The sequence below is a fragment of the Phoxinus phoxinus genome (genome assembly GCF_949152265.1).
Source record: "Phoxinus phoxinus genome assembly, chromosome: 23".
NCBI classification, from domain to species: domain Eukaryota; kingdom Metazoa; phylum Chordata; class Actinopteri; order Cypriniformes; family Leuciscidae; genus Phoxinus; species Phoxinus phoxinus.
This window is the reverse complement of record NC_136898.1, coordinates 17,520,589-17,533,476: the sequence shown is the minus strand read 5'-3', so window position 1 is coordinate 17,533,476 and position 12,888 is coordinate 17,520,589. Positions and strand designations below refer to the sequence as shown.

The 12,888-nt window shown below is 38.6% G+C and overlaps 1 protein-coding gene across 1 annotated transcript; it reads left to right on the top strand.

Moving 5' to 3' along the window:
- The first annotated feature begins 129 nt into the window (after positions 1-129).
- On the top strand, positions 130-12,855 carry atp6v1b2 (ATPase H+ transporting V1 subunit B2). Its single transcript, XM_079600013.1, has 14 exons — positions 130-411; positions 3,383-3,438; positions 3,533-3,631; positions 3,723-3,816; positions 3,896-3,973; positions 4,075-4,214; positions 8,355-8,456; positions 8,546-8,643; positions 8,901-9,024; positions 9,122-9,272; positions 9,366-9,448; positions 10,119-10,223; positions 10,691-10,820; positions 11,576-12,855. Exons 1-14 carry the CDS (start codon positions 279-281, stop codon positions 11,710-11,712), a joined length of 1,530 nt encoding a protein of 509 aa, XP_079456139.1. The 5' UTR covers positions 130-278; the 3' UTR covers positions 11,713-12,855.
- Positions 12,856-12,888: the final 33 nt, after the last annotated feature.

Here is a 12,888-nt window from a genome sequence, read left to right as displayed (position 1 = left end):
TATATATTTTTTCAGAATGTTCATTTAAACTTTTTACTCACATTGTTATTCTAATAATATATTGTAATATCTAGAGACAATTTTATAAAATATACTGTTTTTATACCGTCATGGGTTATCGTGTCAACCACTCATGCACCTCTAGAGGACGTCCTCGTCCACTGCGTCGATTTTGAAAAGGGGAGGGGAGAGAAACACATTAGCACTATTGCGCATGTGCAGCCGTGTTGTCACGCTCAGCTTCAGACCTGTTGTGATTTTTGAGTATTATAGTCATCATGAAGGCTCTTAGGGGAATGGTGAGCGGAGCTGTCAGCGAAATATCATCTGCGGTTACCGGGACCAAACACGTCGCCGTTCGGGAAAATGTCCTTGCTGTGACTCGTGACTACATTTCTCAGCCGAGATTGAGTGAGTGTCCAGTGCTGACTATGAACGGCCCTTGCAAACAGAACCCCACTAGAGCGATACAATGATGTGTGTATGGCGCAACGAATGAATGACGTGTTTGTATTTAACTTGCACTGAATCTGCTAATCATCATGTTATTTTTAACTGTAGACTTATAACATTTTAACATTTCTGATGTTGTACATTTATGACATACATGCAGTCAGGTAAACAATCTAGGGTCAATTTACTAACTAGAGGGTATATTTCCTGTTCATGCATATTGTTCATCTAAAAAATTAAATGAATGATTGGTTGGATTTTCATCACATTAGATGTTAATAAATCAACATGATGCAGGATTTTGGTTGATGCGTGTGGGATCTGCATCGTGATGGAGTGGCAAGCCGGTTCATCATTTAGACTATTCCTTAACTAGTAGGTTATTTATTTTTGTTACTTATTGTTTTTTCATTAGGCTACTTCCAGAATAAAATAACAACTATTACCTACTGAATAGTTACCATCCAAATAAGGAAAATTATATTTCAGTTATATATATATATATATATATATATATATATATATATATATATATATATATATATATATTATTCTAGAAATATTATTTTTCAAATCAATAAATTAAGTCATATGGGCCTATTTTTATTATACATTTTATTTTTATATTATGTACAATAGCAAGTAAAAAATAGGCTTGCACTGAAAGTGACAATTAGAATAAAGTAGTCAATCGTAGGGATGTACCGAAATGAAAACGAAAACTGAAAATTCTTGAATACACTTGGCCAAAACGGAATAATATAAGACATTCAAGACGATAAAACAAAATAACCACACTTTTATTGAAAGTAACACTAAAATTGCACTGGAAATATATTAATATTAAAAAATATATATATTATTCTTTATTCAGTTCTATCCAACAACATTTAGATTTAACAGAATTATTTTTGACCAATTATCCAAATAATGTATAGTCCTTCAAAGCTGTTATTTTCAGAGCAGGACGTAGTGGGTTCACGCGATAAATTTTGAGCATGCAGATGGTATAATCAAACATATCGTGTGGAGCGCTCTCTGAGTATACAGTTATTTGTCATTTTATCTGAAACAGAGCTTAAAAGTGGACTTTAAAGATTTATTACCCTTTTGCGCCCTCTTTAGGCCATGAATGATCAGCGACTTGTCGACGTCAAGCTTAAAGTAGCAGACCATTGAAGTCGACTAGTCTGTTCAACCCCTGCTAGTGTGTGCGATATAGCCTATACCGTCTACGATTATATCGTGATTGTTGTTTTAATGATGTGCGATCTGACATTAGTATGTTCCTCACTTTTTAAAAACACACCTAGAGACGAGAGTGCACGCATACACTAACACTATGTGATGTAGTCTAGTGGGTTAGATTAGTGCGCTTGTGCATTTAGAGTGCACACTTTCACTGTATCATTTAGTCTATTAAAATGCACTTAGAATGCCCCCATTCAGTTTCGTTACTGCATGAACGAATCATTCGAATGAATGATTCAAGGACTCCCTCATTAAGACAGTCAAATGCTTCGTTCCTTAATGAAAGAGCTGCTCGAATGAATCGCTTGAAACTCAATGACTCACTCATTAACAGTGACTTGCTGCCACCTACTGGCGGTTTTAGTTTCACATTCAGACAAACAGTCTGTACAAATGCATCTAAATTGGGGGGATTTTTTTATAACTCATCCGTTTAAATTATGTTAAGCCTTAAGGTTCTGCATAATTAAGGGCGTGGCCACTTGAGTGACAGGTGGATTGCTGATGCTGTCAATATAAGCCGTTTGTCTGCTGTCTGTTAGCCGTTCTTTGCCCATTTTCGTTTATCTGGGAGTGACTTGCGGGGACGCTACCAAGATAGCGACGGCCGGCTCCGCCCACTATGGGCTTCAAAAATGCTCTTCAGAAACCTACTGGTGATGTCACGGAAACTAAATCCATATTTATTTTTTTACAGTCTATGGTAAAAGCCATATTTTGTCTCATTATTCTAATTTAATTTATTGATCTAATGTAAGAATTACACAAAAAGATGATGCATACATTTAAGGTTAAATAAATATTTACAAAGGTAAAAATGCCTATAAAAGGTAAAAATCCATTTAAACTTGAAAAGTTTCATTTCTGTCACTACTGCTAACAGACCAATATCAAAAACTGTCCACGGCAGTTCTAAACCTGACAAACCTGACAATAAACACACTGAGCAAAATATCGTCTTATTATCGTTATCAATAAAATCCCAGAAAATGTTGAGATATCATTTTTTGTCAATATCGCACACCCCTACTGGTTACTAATTGTTGTGTTGTTGTTTTTTACTAGAAATTAGGCTCAATAAGTACTAAAAATATAAATAGTTAGTTGTGAGGAATAATGTTAAATTGGCTTGCCATAGATGACAGCATCATCAGATGCATTGATGGTCAAAACACGCAAGGAGCTTTAAAAAACGAAATTTAAACATGTTCATTCCCTACTCAAGTTTAAGTTGTTTTAGTTAAAAAGTTAAAAAAATTAAAATATCTAATTATTTCTTAATTATCTCTTAAATGTATAAATAATGTTAGGATAGGAATAACACATTTCTAAGGCATCATGGCCTTTTATATTCTTATTCTGTGTTTTATTATTTGTGTTTGTTATTTATATCTGTTATTTATGTTTTCACATATTAATGACACACTCTCATTTGTTTTCTTTATTTTTCTTTTTAAGACACTTTGACCATAGCATGATGTCATATTTTATCAGGTGATGTGTTTTATTTTTTACTGTATTTGTTTTCCTTAATGCAGTGCTTACACATTTTCTTTATGTAATTAAGAGAAAACCCTTATGCTGAATTTGCGTACCTTAGTTGTGTTTGTGATTTGATCTCTAGACTATGACAACACTTTTGTGTTGTGAGTGACATTAATGTTTATTGTGTGCTCAGCGTATAAAACCGTGGCTGGTGTTAATGGACCCCTGGTGATTTTGGATCAAGTGAAGGTATTGGATTTCTGCAAACATCAGCTAATTTCTTTGGAAAGTACTGGATTACATTGATGTTTTTGATGCGATGTTAACTGGTGACCTGGCGCAGTTCCCCAGGTATGCTGAGATTGTCCACCTGACTCTCCCCGATGGCACCAAGAGGAGTGGACAAGTGCTGGAGGTCACAGGCTCCAAAGCTGTGGTTCAGGTCAGGGAATAACACCTTCTGAAATAGACATGTTTACTTTTTCCCACCATTTTGTAATCTGATCTGTAGCATCTCATTATTTCATCTGTAGGTGTTTGAGGGAACATCTGGTATTGATGCCAAAAAAACCACGTGTGAATTTACAGGGGACATCTTGCGTACACCTGTGTCCGAGGATATGCTGGGTAATAATAAAAAAGAGGCATTCTGAAGCCATGTGATGTTTTTTTATTATGTGTATTTGGTTAAACTTGTCTATTACAGGTCGTGTGTTCAACGGATCAGGGAAGCCGATTGATCGAGGGCCTACAGTGTTGGCGGAGGACTACTTAGACATCATGGGTACATTTCAATGAGGCTGTGATGCACCACATAAGCTGTTATCAGTGTTTTTTTTATATTGATGATATATGTACCATCAAATTCCCTCCTGCTTCCTGCAGGTCAGCCGATTAATCCTCAGTGTCGTATTTATCCTGAGGAAATGATCCAGACCGGCATCTCTGCCATTGATGGCATGAACAGTATTGCCAGAGGACAAAAAATACCCATTTTCTCTGCGGCTGGTCTACCCCACAATGAGGTGAGGCCGCTGTCAGTCCATCTTCTTTGGGGTGGATCTTGAAAGAAATGAATACTTTAATACAGCAACGATGCATTAAAGGGATACTTCACCGATTAGCATTAAGCTTTGTATCAGTAGAGACCATAGACCGTATATAAAATGGACACAGCGACCCCATAGGTTTCAATAGAGAAAAGTGAAGTCAATTAGAAGCACTCACTTCCTGATGGCTGAGCGAACTGCGCAGGCTCAAACTGAGCTTACGTAGACGACGTAGATGTGACGTGAGCAACCTGTCTGACAGCTGTCAGTCTTCTAGTAGCTGTGCCGAGAGAAATCTGAATCATTCCCTTCCGAATCTCGCAGAGACGGAGAGCGTGAGTATTAGCTGTCCATGAGCTAGCAGTAAGATCAACTTTGACTCTCTGTGGGCTTCTCTCTTGACTTTATCAGACTTTATGCCTCCACGTCCCCCCGATTGCTTGCAAGCTTCTCCGCCTGTCTATACGGTAATTTCTCGACTGCGACAGAGAGTCGAGTGGTTATGTCGCAATCGTTAGCCTATTTTTACAAAAACTGCTTCTACGGAGCCATAACGAAAGATACAAGGTAATGGAGCCTTTTATGCAGGGCTCGACATAAGCAATGGCCCGATGGCCCGGGGCCAGTAAAAGAGTATGTCGGGCAAGCTGATTGGCCAGTGACTGGCCATCAGCAAAACAAACCGCAATTCGTCACACACAGTGGCGCGAAGAGTGTCAATGTTACTTCAGGTTATTTAATATTCCGGCTGTGAATTATAAGCTCTGCCTCTGATTGAGCTAAAATCAGCCAATCGTCGATGTAGTTCAGTATTCGCATACTCCGTTGTTGGGGGGCACTTCGTGAACGTGCGAGCCTGCGAGGTGCTAGGGACAGACCGAACGTCAGGACATTGTACTTATAAGCTCGACCCTCGGAGGCGAAAATCAAGAATGGCCTGTGACGGGATGCTATCTGTATCTGAAAGTAAGCGTCTTTCAGATCCACTGAGATAAACCATGCGATCTCACGGCGAATTTGCGCGAGGATTGGTTGTCAGCAATTTGAACGAGCGTTTCATAAGCGCTTGTTCAAACGTCTGAGGTCTAGGATGAGTCTGAGACCACCACCCTTTTTGGGGACGAGAAAGTAGCGTCTGTAAAAGCCCGACTCGCTCTGCGTTAGAGGAACGGTCTTTATAGCCCCTTTTCCCAGCAGTTTCGCTATTTCGGCGTGAAGTAGATGTGATACTTCGCTTTTCACCGTAGGGGCGGACTGGCCAATGTGGGCCGGCCCACTCGGAAGGCTACACGAATATATTTAAAAAATGACGGAAATCATAATATTACATTTATTTTCTACGCAAATGGCTGAGTGAATCGATCGCGCGGGCGACAAGGAGTGTGTTTTGTGTGCATGTGAGTGTATTGCCCTCCCTCCCTGTTGAGTATCTTGAAACACGCTCCCTTTCACGTTTAATTTTACAGCGAGAGAGAGAGAGATATTGATCCGTTACTGCGAATTTATCTGAGCAGATAATTACAAATAATTGTCTATGGATGAAAAGCTGGAAGAAAAGAAGCAAGTTTAATATCACATGATAGCCTAATAGTAGCCTATGCCATGAGGATTTATGTTAATGCAAAATGTTAATGTCTTGATAGTTTTATATAATATTGTTGTGTGTCTTAATGTTCTTCTGTTTGTTTCCCTTTGTTTTACAAATATGATCTAATATGTGTTGTGTTATTTAAAATAAATGTTTAAATAGCATTTATTTTTGTATTGTGTAATATTTTTATGCTATAAGTAGTGTTAAAAATTATTTGCACATTAATGAGCCAATGTATTATGATGTGGGATGTGGTGGGCTGCTGTGGGTCAGAAAGTCCAGGGCCACTTTTTGGTCTCAGTCCGCCCCTGCGCGGCAGTCTGCGAGCGAACTGCAGCGAGTAACCTCGTTTTATTATGTTCAGCACCCATTCTGATATGACAGAAATGTTTTCCCATGCTTTTCCTTATATTTATTTCAGGGACAGTAAAAATATAGAAGGGGCCAGCAAAACTCTGATCCACTGGCCCCGGGGGCCAGTGGGGATTTTTTTTTATGTTGAGCCCTGTTTTATGCATTGTCGCGTTTCTTTAGAAATAAATAATAGACAGATGGAGTCTTTAAACGCATCAGATGTAAAATTATTCGCTGTCAAAGTGACGCCAAAATGAATGGGAGTCAATGGAATGCTAACAGCAGGTGATAATTTCCGTCCTTCGGATGAGACGTTAAACCGAGGTCCTGACTCTCTGTGGTCATTAAAAATCCCAGGATGTCTTTCGAAAGAGTAGGGGTGTAACCCCGGCATCCTGGCCAAATTTGCCCAGTGGCCTCTGTCCATCATGGCCTCCTAATCATCCTCCTATATATATACTAATTGGCTTCATCACTGTCTCCTCTCCACCAGTAAGCTGGTGTGTGGTGGGTGTTCTGGCGCAATATGGCTGCCGTCGCATCATCCAGGTGGATGCTGCACATTGGTGGTGGTTAAGGAGATTCCCCCCTTCTATGTAAAGCGCTTTGAGTGTCCAGAAAAGCGCTATATAAATGTAATGAATTATTATTAGGTGATGGCTTGATAGCCAATGGCGGCCCCCAGGGAAGCTTCGGTTTCCGACTGATGGATTACCCCCTTGGAGTTGGTAGAAAACCTGTAGTATTTTTGAATTACCATGCTTCCCTGCCTCATGTCCCCCTGAGACGAGAGATTTATGTATTTTTTGTCTAGAAAAAATCTTCCTATGACGCAAAAATCTTAATTTTGGTTCGAAGCAAGTGCATTCTGAGAGTTGCTGTATTTCCTCCACATGAGGTCTTTTCTGAGTCTAGAAGGCACCAACTTCTAAAATAATTTCACATTTCTACTACATACATGAACCAATTTAAATACACACTCCAGCGGTGAGGTACTGTATCCCTTTAAATATATTAAAGTGACCTTAAATACATTTATAATGTTACAAAAGATTTCTATTTCAAATGTACCTGCCTGAAACATTATTCAATTTAGTTGGCCACTCCTTAGTATTTAACTAAATGAAACTGAAAAACCACGCGACATGGCATGAGAACAAATGGTAAACACAGTTCTCTTACGTAGAGTTATCTCGTACTGCGTCGAAAGACGCTACTGGAAAGATTTATTTTCCGAGATTGAAGCCTAAAAATTAATCCTTAATTTTGTAAAATTTGTAAAACGCTTTTCTGTAGCATACAACCTTAGGCAGGGGGTGGTGGAGCAGCTTCGGTGAATGATGCGAGGCGAGTCCGCAGAGTCGCGATGGGCATCATATCACAGTGATGGCAGCCGCCATCACCGAGAGCGATAGCTGCATGTTCCTCACCCAAGCAGGAAACACACAACACGTGGTGGTCCCCGTCGATGAGCGCGGCTCGGCAGGAGCCACAGGAATCACGAGGCATCTTGATAAAGACACTCGTACTCTTTTGTGATGAAAAAATGTGTGACGCAGCGGTGAACACACACACAAAACACACACAAAGTTGAAAAGGATATTCCACGCCGGAGAAGCGCAGCAGGGAACGACAGCTGAAGGCGGCGAAGACCAGCGGCTTCAGGTAAAGGGCTCGTCCTGCTGAGGTGCTTGTATCAGACGGCTGTGGCGGCTTGAATCCAGTCCTATGATGCGTGTAGCGCCCGTTTCGGCGGGAGGTGACGCAGTTGGTCAAGCGTCACTGGCCTCGCATAGGCTGTGCTTTTCTGGCGGAGCAGCCAATAGGCGCACGAATTGCTCCGCCTAAGGTTGTATGCTACAGAAAAGCGTTTTACAAATTTTACAAAATTAAGGATTAATTTTTAGGCTTCAATCTCGGAAAATAAATCTTTCCCGTAGCGTCTTTCGACGCAGTACTCGTTCCCTCTTCTAGAGAGAACCGAGGTTACGTTAGTAACCGAGTACGTTTACCATTAAACGCAGTGGTAAACAAAACAATGTTTCCTAGCAACGACAACTGTTCTTAAATTAAATAAAAAATAAAAACAAATACACTTACTGTCCACTTCTGTTGCTTGACTATTTAGTGTCTAATGTAGTTACCTAACAATTTTCTTCTTCTTTTCCCAGATTGCTGCACAGATCTGTCGTCAGGCGGGATTGGTGAAGAAATCCAAAGATGTGATGGATTACAGTGAGGATAACTTTGCCATTGTGTTTGCTGCCATGGGGGTAAGGAGCACTTCGGATTAAAAGTTTTCAATCTAAATAAATGCATCCATACCAGTGGGATATCTCCATGACATTGGTTGTATCTTTAGGTCAACATGGAGACTGCAAGATTTTTTAAGTCCGATTTTGAAGAGAACGGATCCATGGACAACGTGTGCCTCTTTTTAAATTTGGCCAATGATCCCACGTCAGTATTCTCTCGAATATTCTTGAAAGTAAAGGGATAGTTCACCCAAAAATGAAATTCTGTCATCATTTACTCACCCTCATGTCATTCTATATGACTTGTGTTCTAAATGATTCCAAGTAGACCAAAACTAAATTAATTCAAGAAGAGTGCAATCCTTAAAAATGTCATGCAGGTTTGGAACAACATGAACGTGAGTACATGATGTTTTTTTGGGGGAGCAACTTGGACCAAAAAGTTTGATTTCCCTGTTTCAGGATTGAACGCATCATCACCCCTCGCCTTGCACTTACCGCAGCTGAGTTTCTGGCTTACCAGTGTGAGAAACACGTGCTGGTCATATTGACTGACATGAGCTCTTATGCCGAAGCTTTACGAGAGGTACGATATAATATGTGAATGTATACTGACAGCCGTTAGGATTAATTCTAAACTTGCTGCTCATTGCTATGCATTAAACTCTATCATGGTCTTGAAGGTCTCTGCGGCTCGAGAAGAGGTTCCTGGTCGACGTGGTTTCCCAGGTTACATGTACACCGATCTGGCCACGATATACGAGAGGGCCGGACGTGTGGAGGGACGCAATGGCTCCATCACCCAAATCCCAATCCTCACTATGCCCAACGATGGTCAGCAAACATCTACCTACTCATCTTTTAATCCTTATATCATCATAAATGGTTTGCTTACTACTTCAATGGTTTGCTTACTATTATCTGCAGATATTACACATCCTATTCCGGATTTAACTGGCTACATCACTGAGGGCCAAATTTATGTGGACAGACAGCTTCATAACAGACAGGCAAGCTTACAGTGTGAACATTAGTTGAATACTCCATTAAAGAGATAGTTCACCCATAATGAACATTTTGTCATCATTTACTGACCCAAACCCGTAAGACTTTCGTTCATATTCGTAACACAAATGAAGATATTTTTACTAAAGTCTAGCTTTCTGTACTCTCCATTGACAGCTATGTAACTACCACTTTGACACTTAAAAAATTCATAAAGAGATTGTAAAACGAATCCATATCAATTTAGTCCAAGCTCAAACGTGCGTAACACAACTTGCTTGAGCTTCCATTTACCAAAACTGATGTGTGAGCTGATGAATGTTTATATGTGAATAAAAGCCTAAATTAATTCTGTTCAGCATATAAAGCGATCGAGTCTCTTCAGAAAATTTGGACTAAACCACTCAATCCATATGGATTAGTTTAGCCTTTTCTTTATGAACTTTTTGAAGAGTCAAAGTGGTAGTTGCGTAGCTGTCAATGGAGGGAAAGAAAACACTCAGATTGTAGTAAAAATATCTTCATTTGTGTTCTGAAGATGAACGACAGTCTTATTGGTTTGGAACAACATGAGTTTGAGTAAACGATGACAGAATCAAAAAGATTTTGGGTGATCTAACCCTTTAATAAATGTCATGTGCTGTTTTTATACCAACTTTTGATATTTCTATGCAGATCTATCCTCCTATCAATGTACTACCTTCTTTGTCCCGATTGATGAAATCTGCCATTGGCGAGGGAATGACACGCAAAGACCACTCCGATGTTTCTAATCAGCTGGTAAGTATGGATGAACATGTATTACTGTTCAGAAGTTTGGGGTTTGTAATATTGTTTTGAAAAAAGTCTCTTATACTCACCAAGACTGCATTTATTTACAGTAAAAACAGTACAATTCTGAAATGATTTACATTTAAAATGCCTGTTTTCTATTTTAATATTCGAAAAGAACAGCATTTATTTGAAATAGAAATGTTTTCTGTAGAGTCTTTTTCCCCCTTTGAACGGTTTAATGCATCTTGTAAATAAATAAAAATGTATTTTCTATCGCAAACATTTTAATGGAATTGTAAATTGTAAAGAAACGAAGAAAGAACAACACCTGTATTCTGACCAAAGCAATTGGTCTCTTTCACAAATAATTGTTGTTGTGTTTTTTTCATGCAAATGTTTATTTTATTTATCTAAGGTTTTGAGTTAATTGTGTATGGACATTTTACTGTGACAAAGCATCTCCTCTTTTGCAGTATGCTTGCTATGCTATCGGGAAAGATGTGCAAGCAATGAAGGCCGTGGTTGGGGAAGAAGCACTGACATCTGATGACTTGTTGTACTTGGAGTTCTTACAGAAATTTGAGAAGAACTTTATTGCCCAGGGTAAGTAAAAACAGGAGGGCACCTGTGGAATGATGTAAAAATCTTATTGTAAAGGGATAGTTCACCCAAAAACAAAAAATCTGCCATCATTTACTCACTCTCAGGTTGTTCTAAACCTGTTTGAGTTTCTATGTTGTGTTGAACAAAAAAGAAGATATTTTGAAGAATGTGGGTAACCAAACAGTTTGTGCTCCCCATTGACTTCTGTAGTATTTAATTTTTTTCATGCTATGGAAGTCAATGGGGACAAGCAACTGTTTGGTTTCCCACATTCTTCCAAGTACCGGTATCTTCTTTTGTGTTCAGCAGAACAAACTTTAGGATGAGTGAATGATTACAGAATTTTTATTTTTTTTGGGGGGGGAGCTAAAGGGGGGGGTAAAGTATCCATTAACGTACGGAGCTCTGAGACACTGCCAGCGGGACATTAAGCAGGAAGTGTCTGTCCGAGCTCACAACAGGTTTTGTGTGGGAATGCAAATAACTTTGCGAGGGAACGCAAAGGTTTTGCGTGGGACCGGAAATTTCTTTGCAAGGGAACGCAAAGTTTCTCGAGTGAATGCAAAAGATTAAAAAAAGGAAAAAAAAAAGAAATCTCCCATCCTAAATTTTTTCCACCACCACATCTCTCCGTAGAAAGGACATTTAGAACGTAGAAAAATAAAAAAAATAGTGTACACTTTTTTTTTTTATCAATTGTAATCAAATTCCGTGAATGGCAATGGGCTGTACTAATATATATATATGTATGACAGGTGCATATGAGAACCGAACTGTGTTCGAAACATTGGACATTGGCTGGCAGCTCTTGAGAATCTTCCCCAAAGAGATGCTGAAGAGGATTCCCCAGAGCACTCTGGCTGAGTTTTATCCCCGAGACTCCAAACATTAGTCTTGCTTCCTTCCTTGTTCATTCACTTTGTCTTTCAAACAGCTATGAATCTGTCTTCTACACTTCTAGATGTTACTCAATCTCTCTGATCAAATCAAGTACACCAAGTCTACACTGACGGATTACAAAGTTGTTTTTTGATTGCTGCTTTTGGTATTTATTTATTGTGAAAGTTTTGCTAAGTAGTAAAGAAAATATTGTATGTATATCGTCTGCTACACTATAGTGTGGAAGTTCTTTTGTGTGTAGCTCAGTGTGTCAAACAGTGTTCTGACCAAGTGGTATATGATGTAAAGGCCAACTTTTCTCTTAGCCTGCAAAATTTTAGAACTGACAAACTACTAGTATGTCACAAATATATATGTATAATGGCTTAATGTATTCTATGAATTTGTCATCATTATAATGAATTCACTACATATCTATAAGTACAAATGTATCATAAAGTATAAAAGGAAGCCATATGTTCATAGAATGCATTAAAAGGGAATAAATAAGCACAGTTACCCTATCAAATCAAAGGAAGCAATCCAAACACTGAGCACTTTTTTTTTTTCATGCTTTGTCGTACTGTTAGTTAATTTATGTTTTGTTTAAAAATGTGTAATTTATAGTTATGTAAGTAATGTATTTATTATAATTTATTTTGGTGCCATCAATATTTACTGTGATACAGTGCGTAATATCAAGTGAATTCATAATGAAGTGGTTATCCTAATGCATGAACACTATATTGGAATTATGTATGTGACTACTTGCTTCATTAAATAAACTTTGATGTGGTGTAAATTAATGATCATGATGAAAGTAATCTAATATAATACTGCAGAAATGCACATCCTGATTGACTGATGTCAATGTTGGTACTGATTAAATTTGCACAACAGGGAACTAGGGACTTTACAAAGCACAGTGGTTCTCAATTGTGCGAACACATTTTGTAAGAAATGTTGCAGTTTTTCTTAACCATGTCCATGAACTGTAACGTGCTAAGTCAGACAATAAGAAAATGTACAGGATTGTTTTTAGACTTCACCCAATTTGGCATAAACAGATTTTTTCTTCTGCATGTGCCCAATCATAAAACGTATCCGCCCCATATATCAGTAATTGTCTCTGCAAAGTCTGCATTACATTATGACAAAAAAAAAAAAAAACTCATAAAGGTCATCATGA

What these genes read in the sequence shown, in the direction of transcription:
- atp6v1b2 (XM_079600013.1), top strand. Translation starts at nt 279, where the DNA reads ATGAAGGCTCTTAGGGGAATGGTGAGCGGAGCTGTCAGCGAAATATCA. An exon ending in TGTGTCCGAGGATATGCTGG is followed by an intron (nt 3,817 to 3,895) that starts GTAATAATAAAA and finishes TGTCTATTACAG; the next exon opens with GTCGTGTGTTCAACGGATCA. An exon ending in CCTCACTATGCCCAACGATG is followed by an intron (nt 9,273 to 9,365) that starts GTCAGCAAACAT and finishes TATTATCTGCAG; the next exon opens with ATATTACACATCCTATTCCG.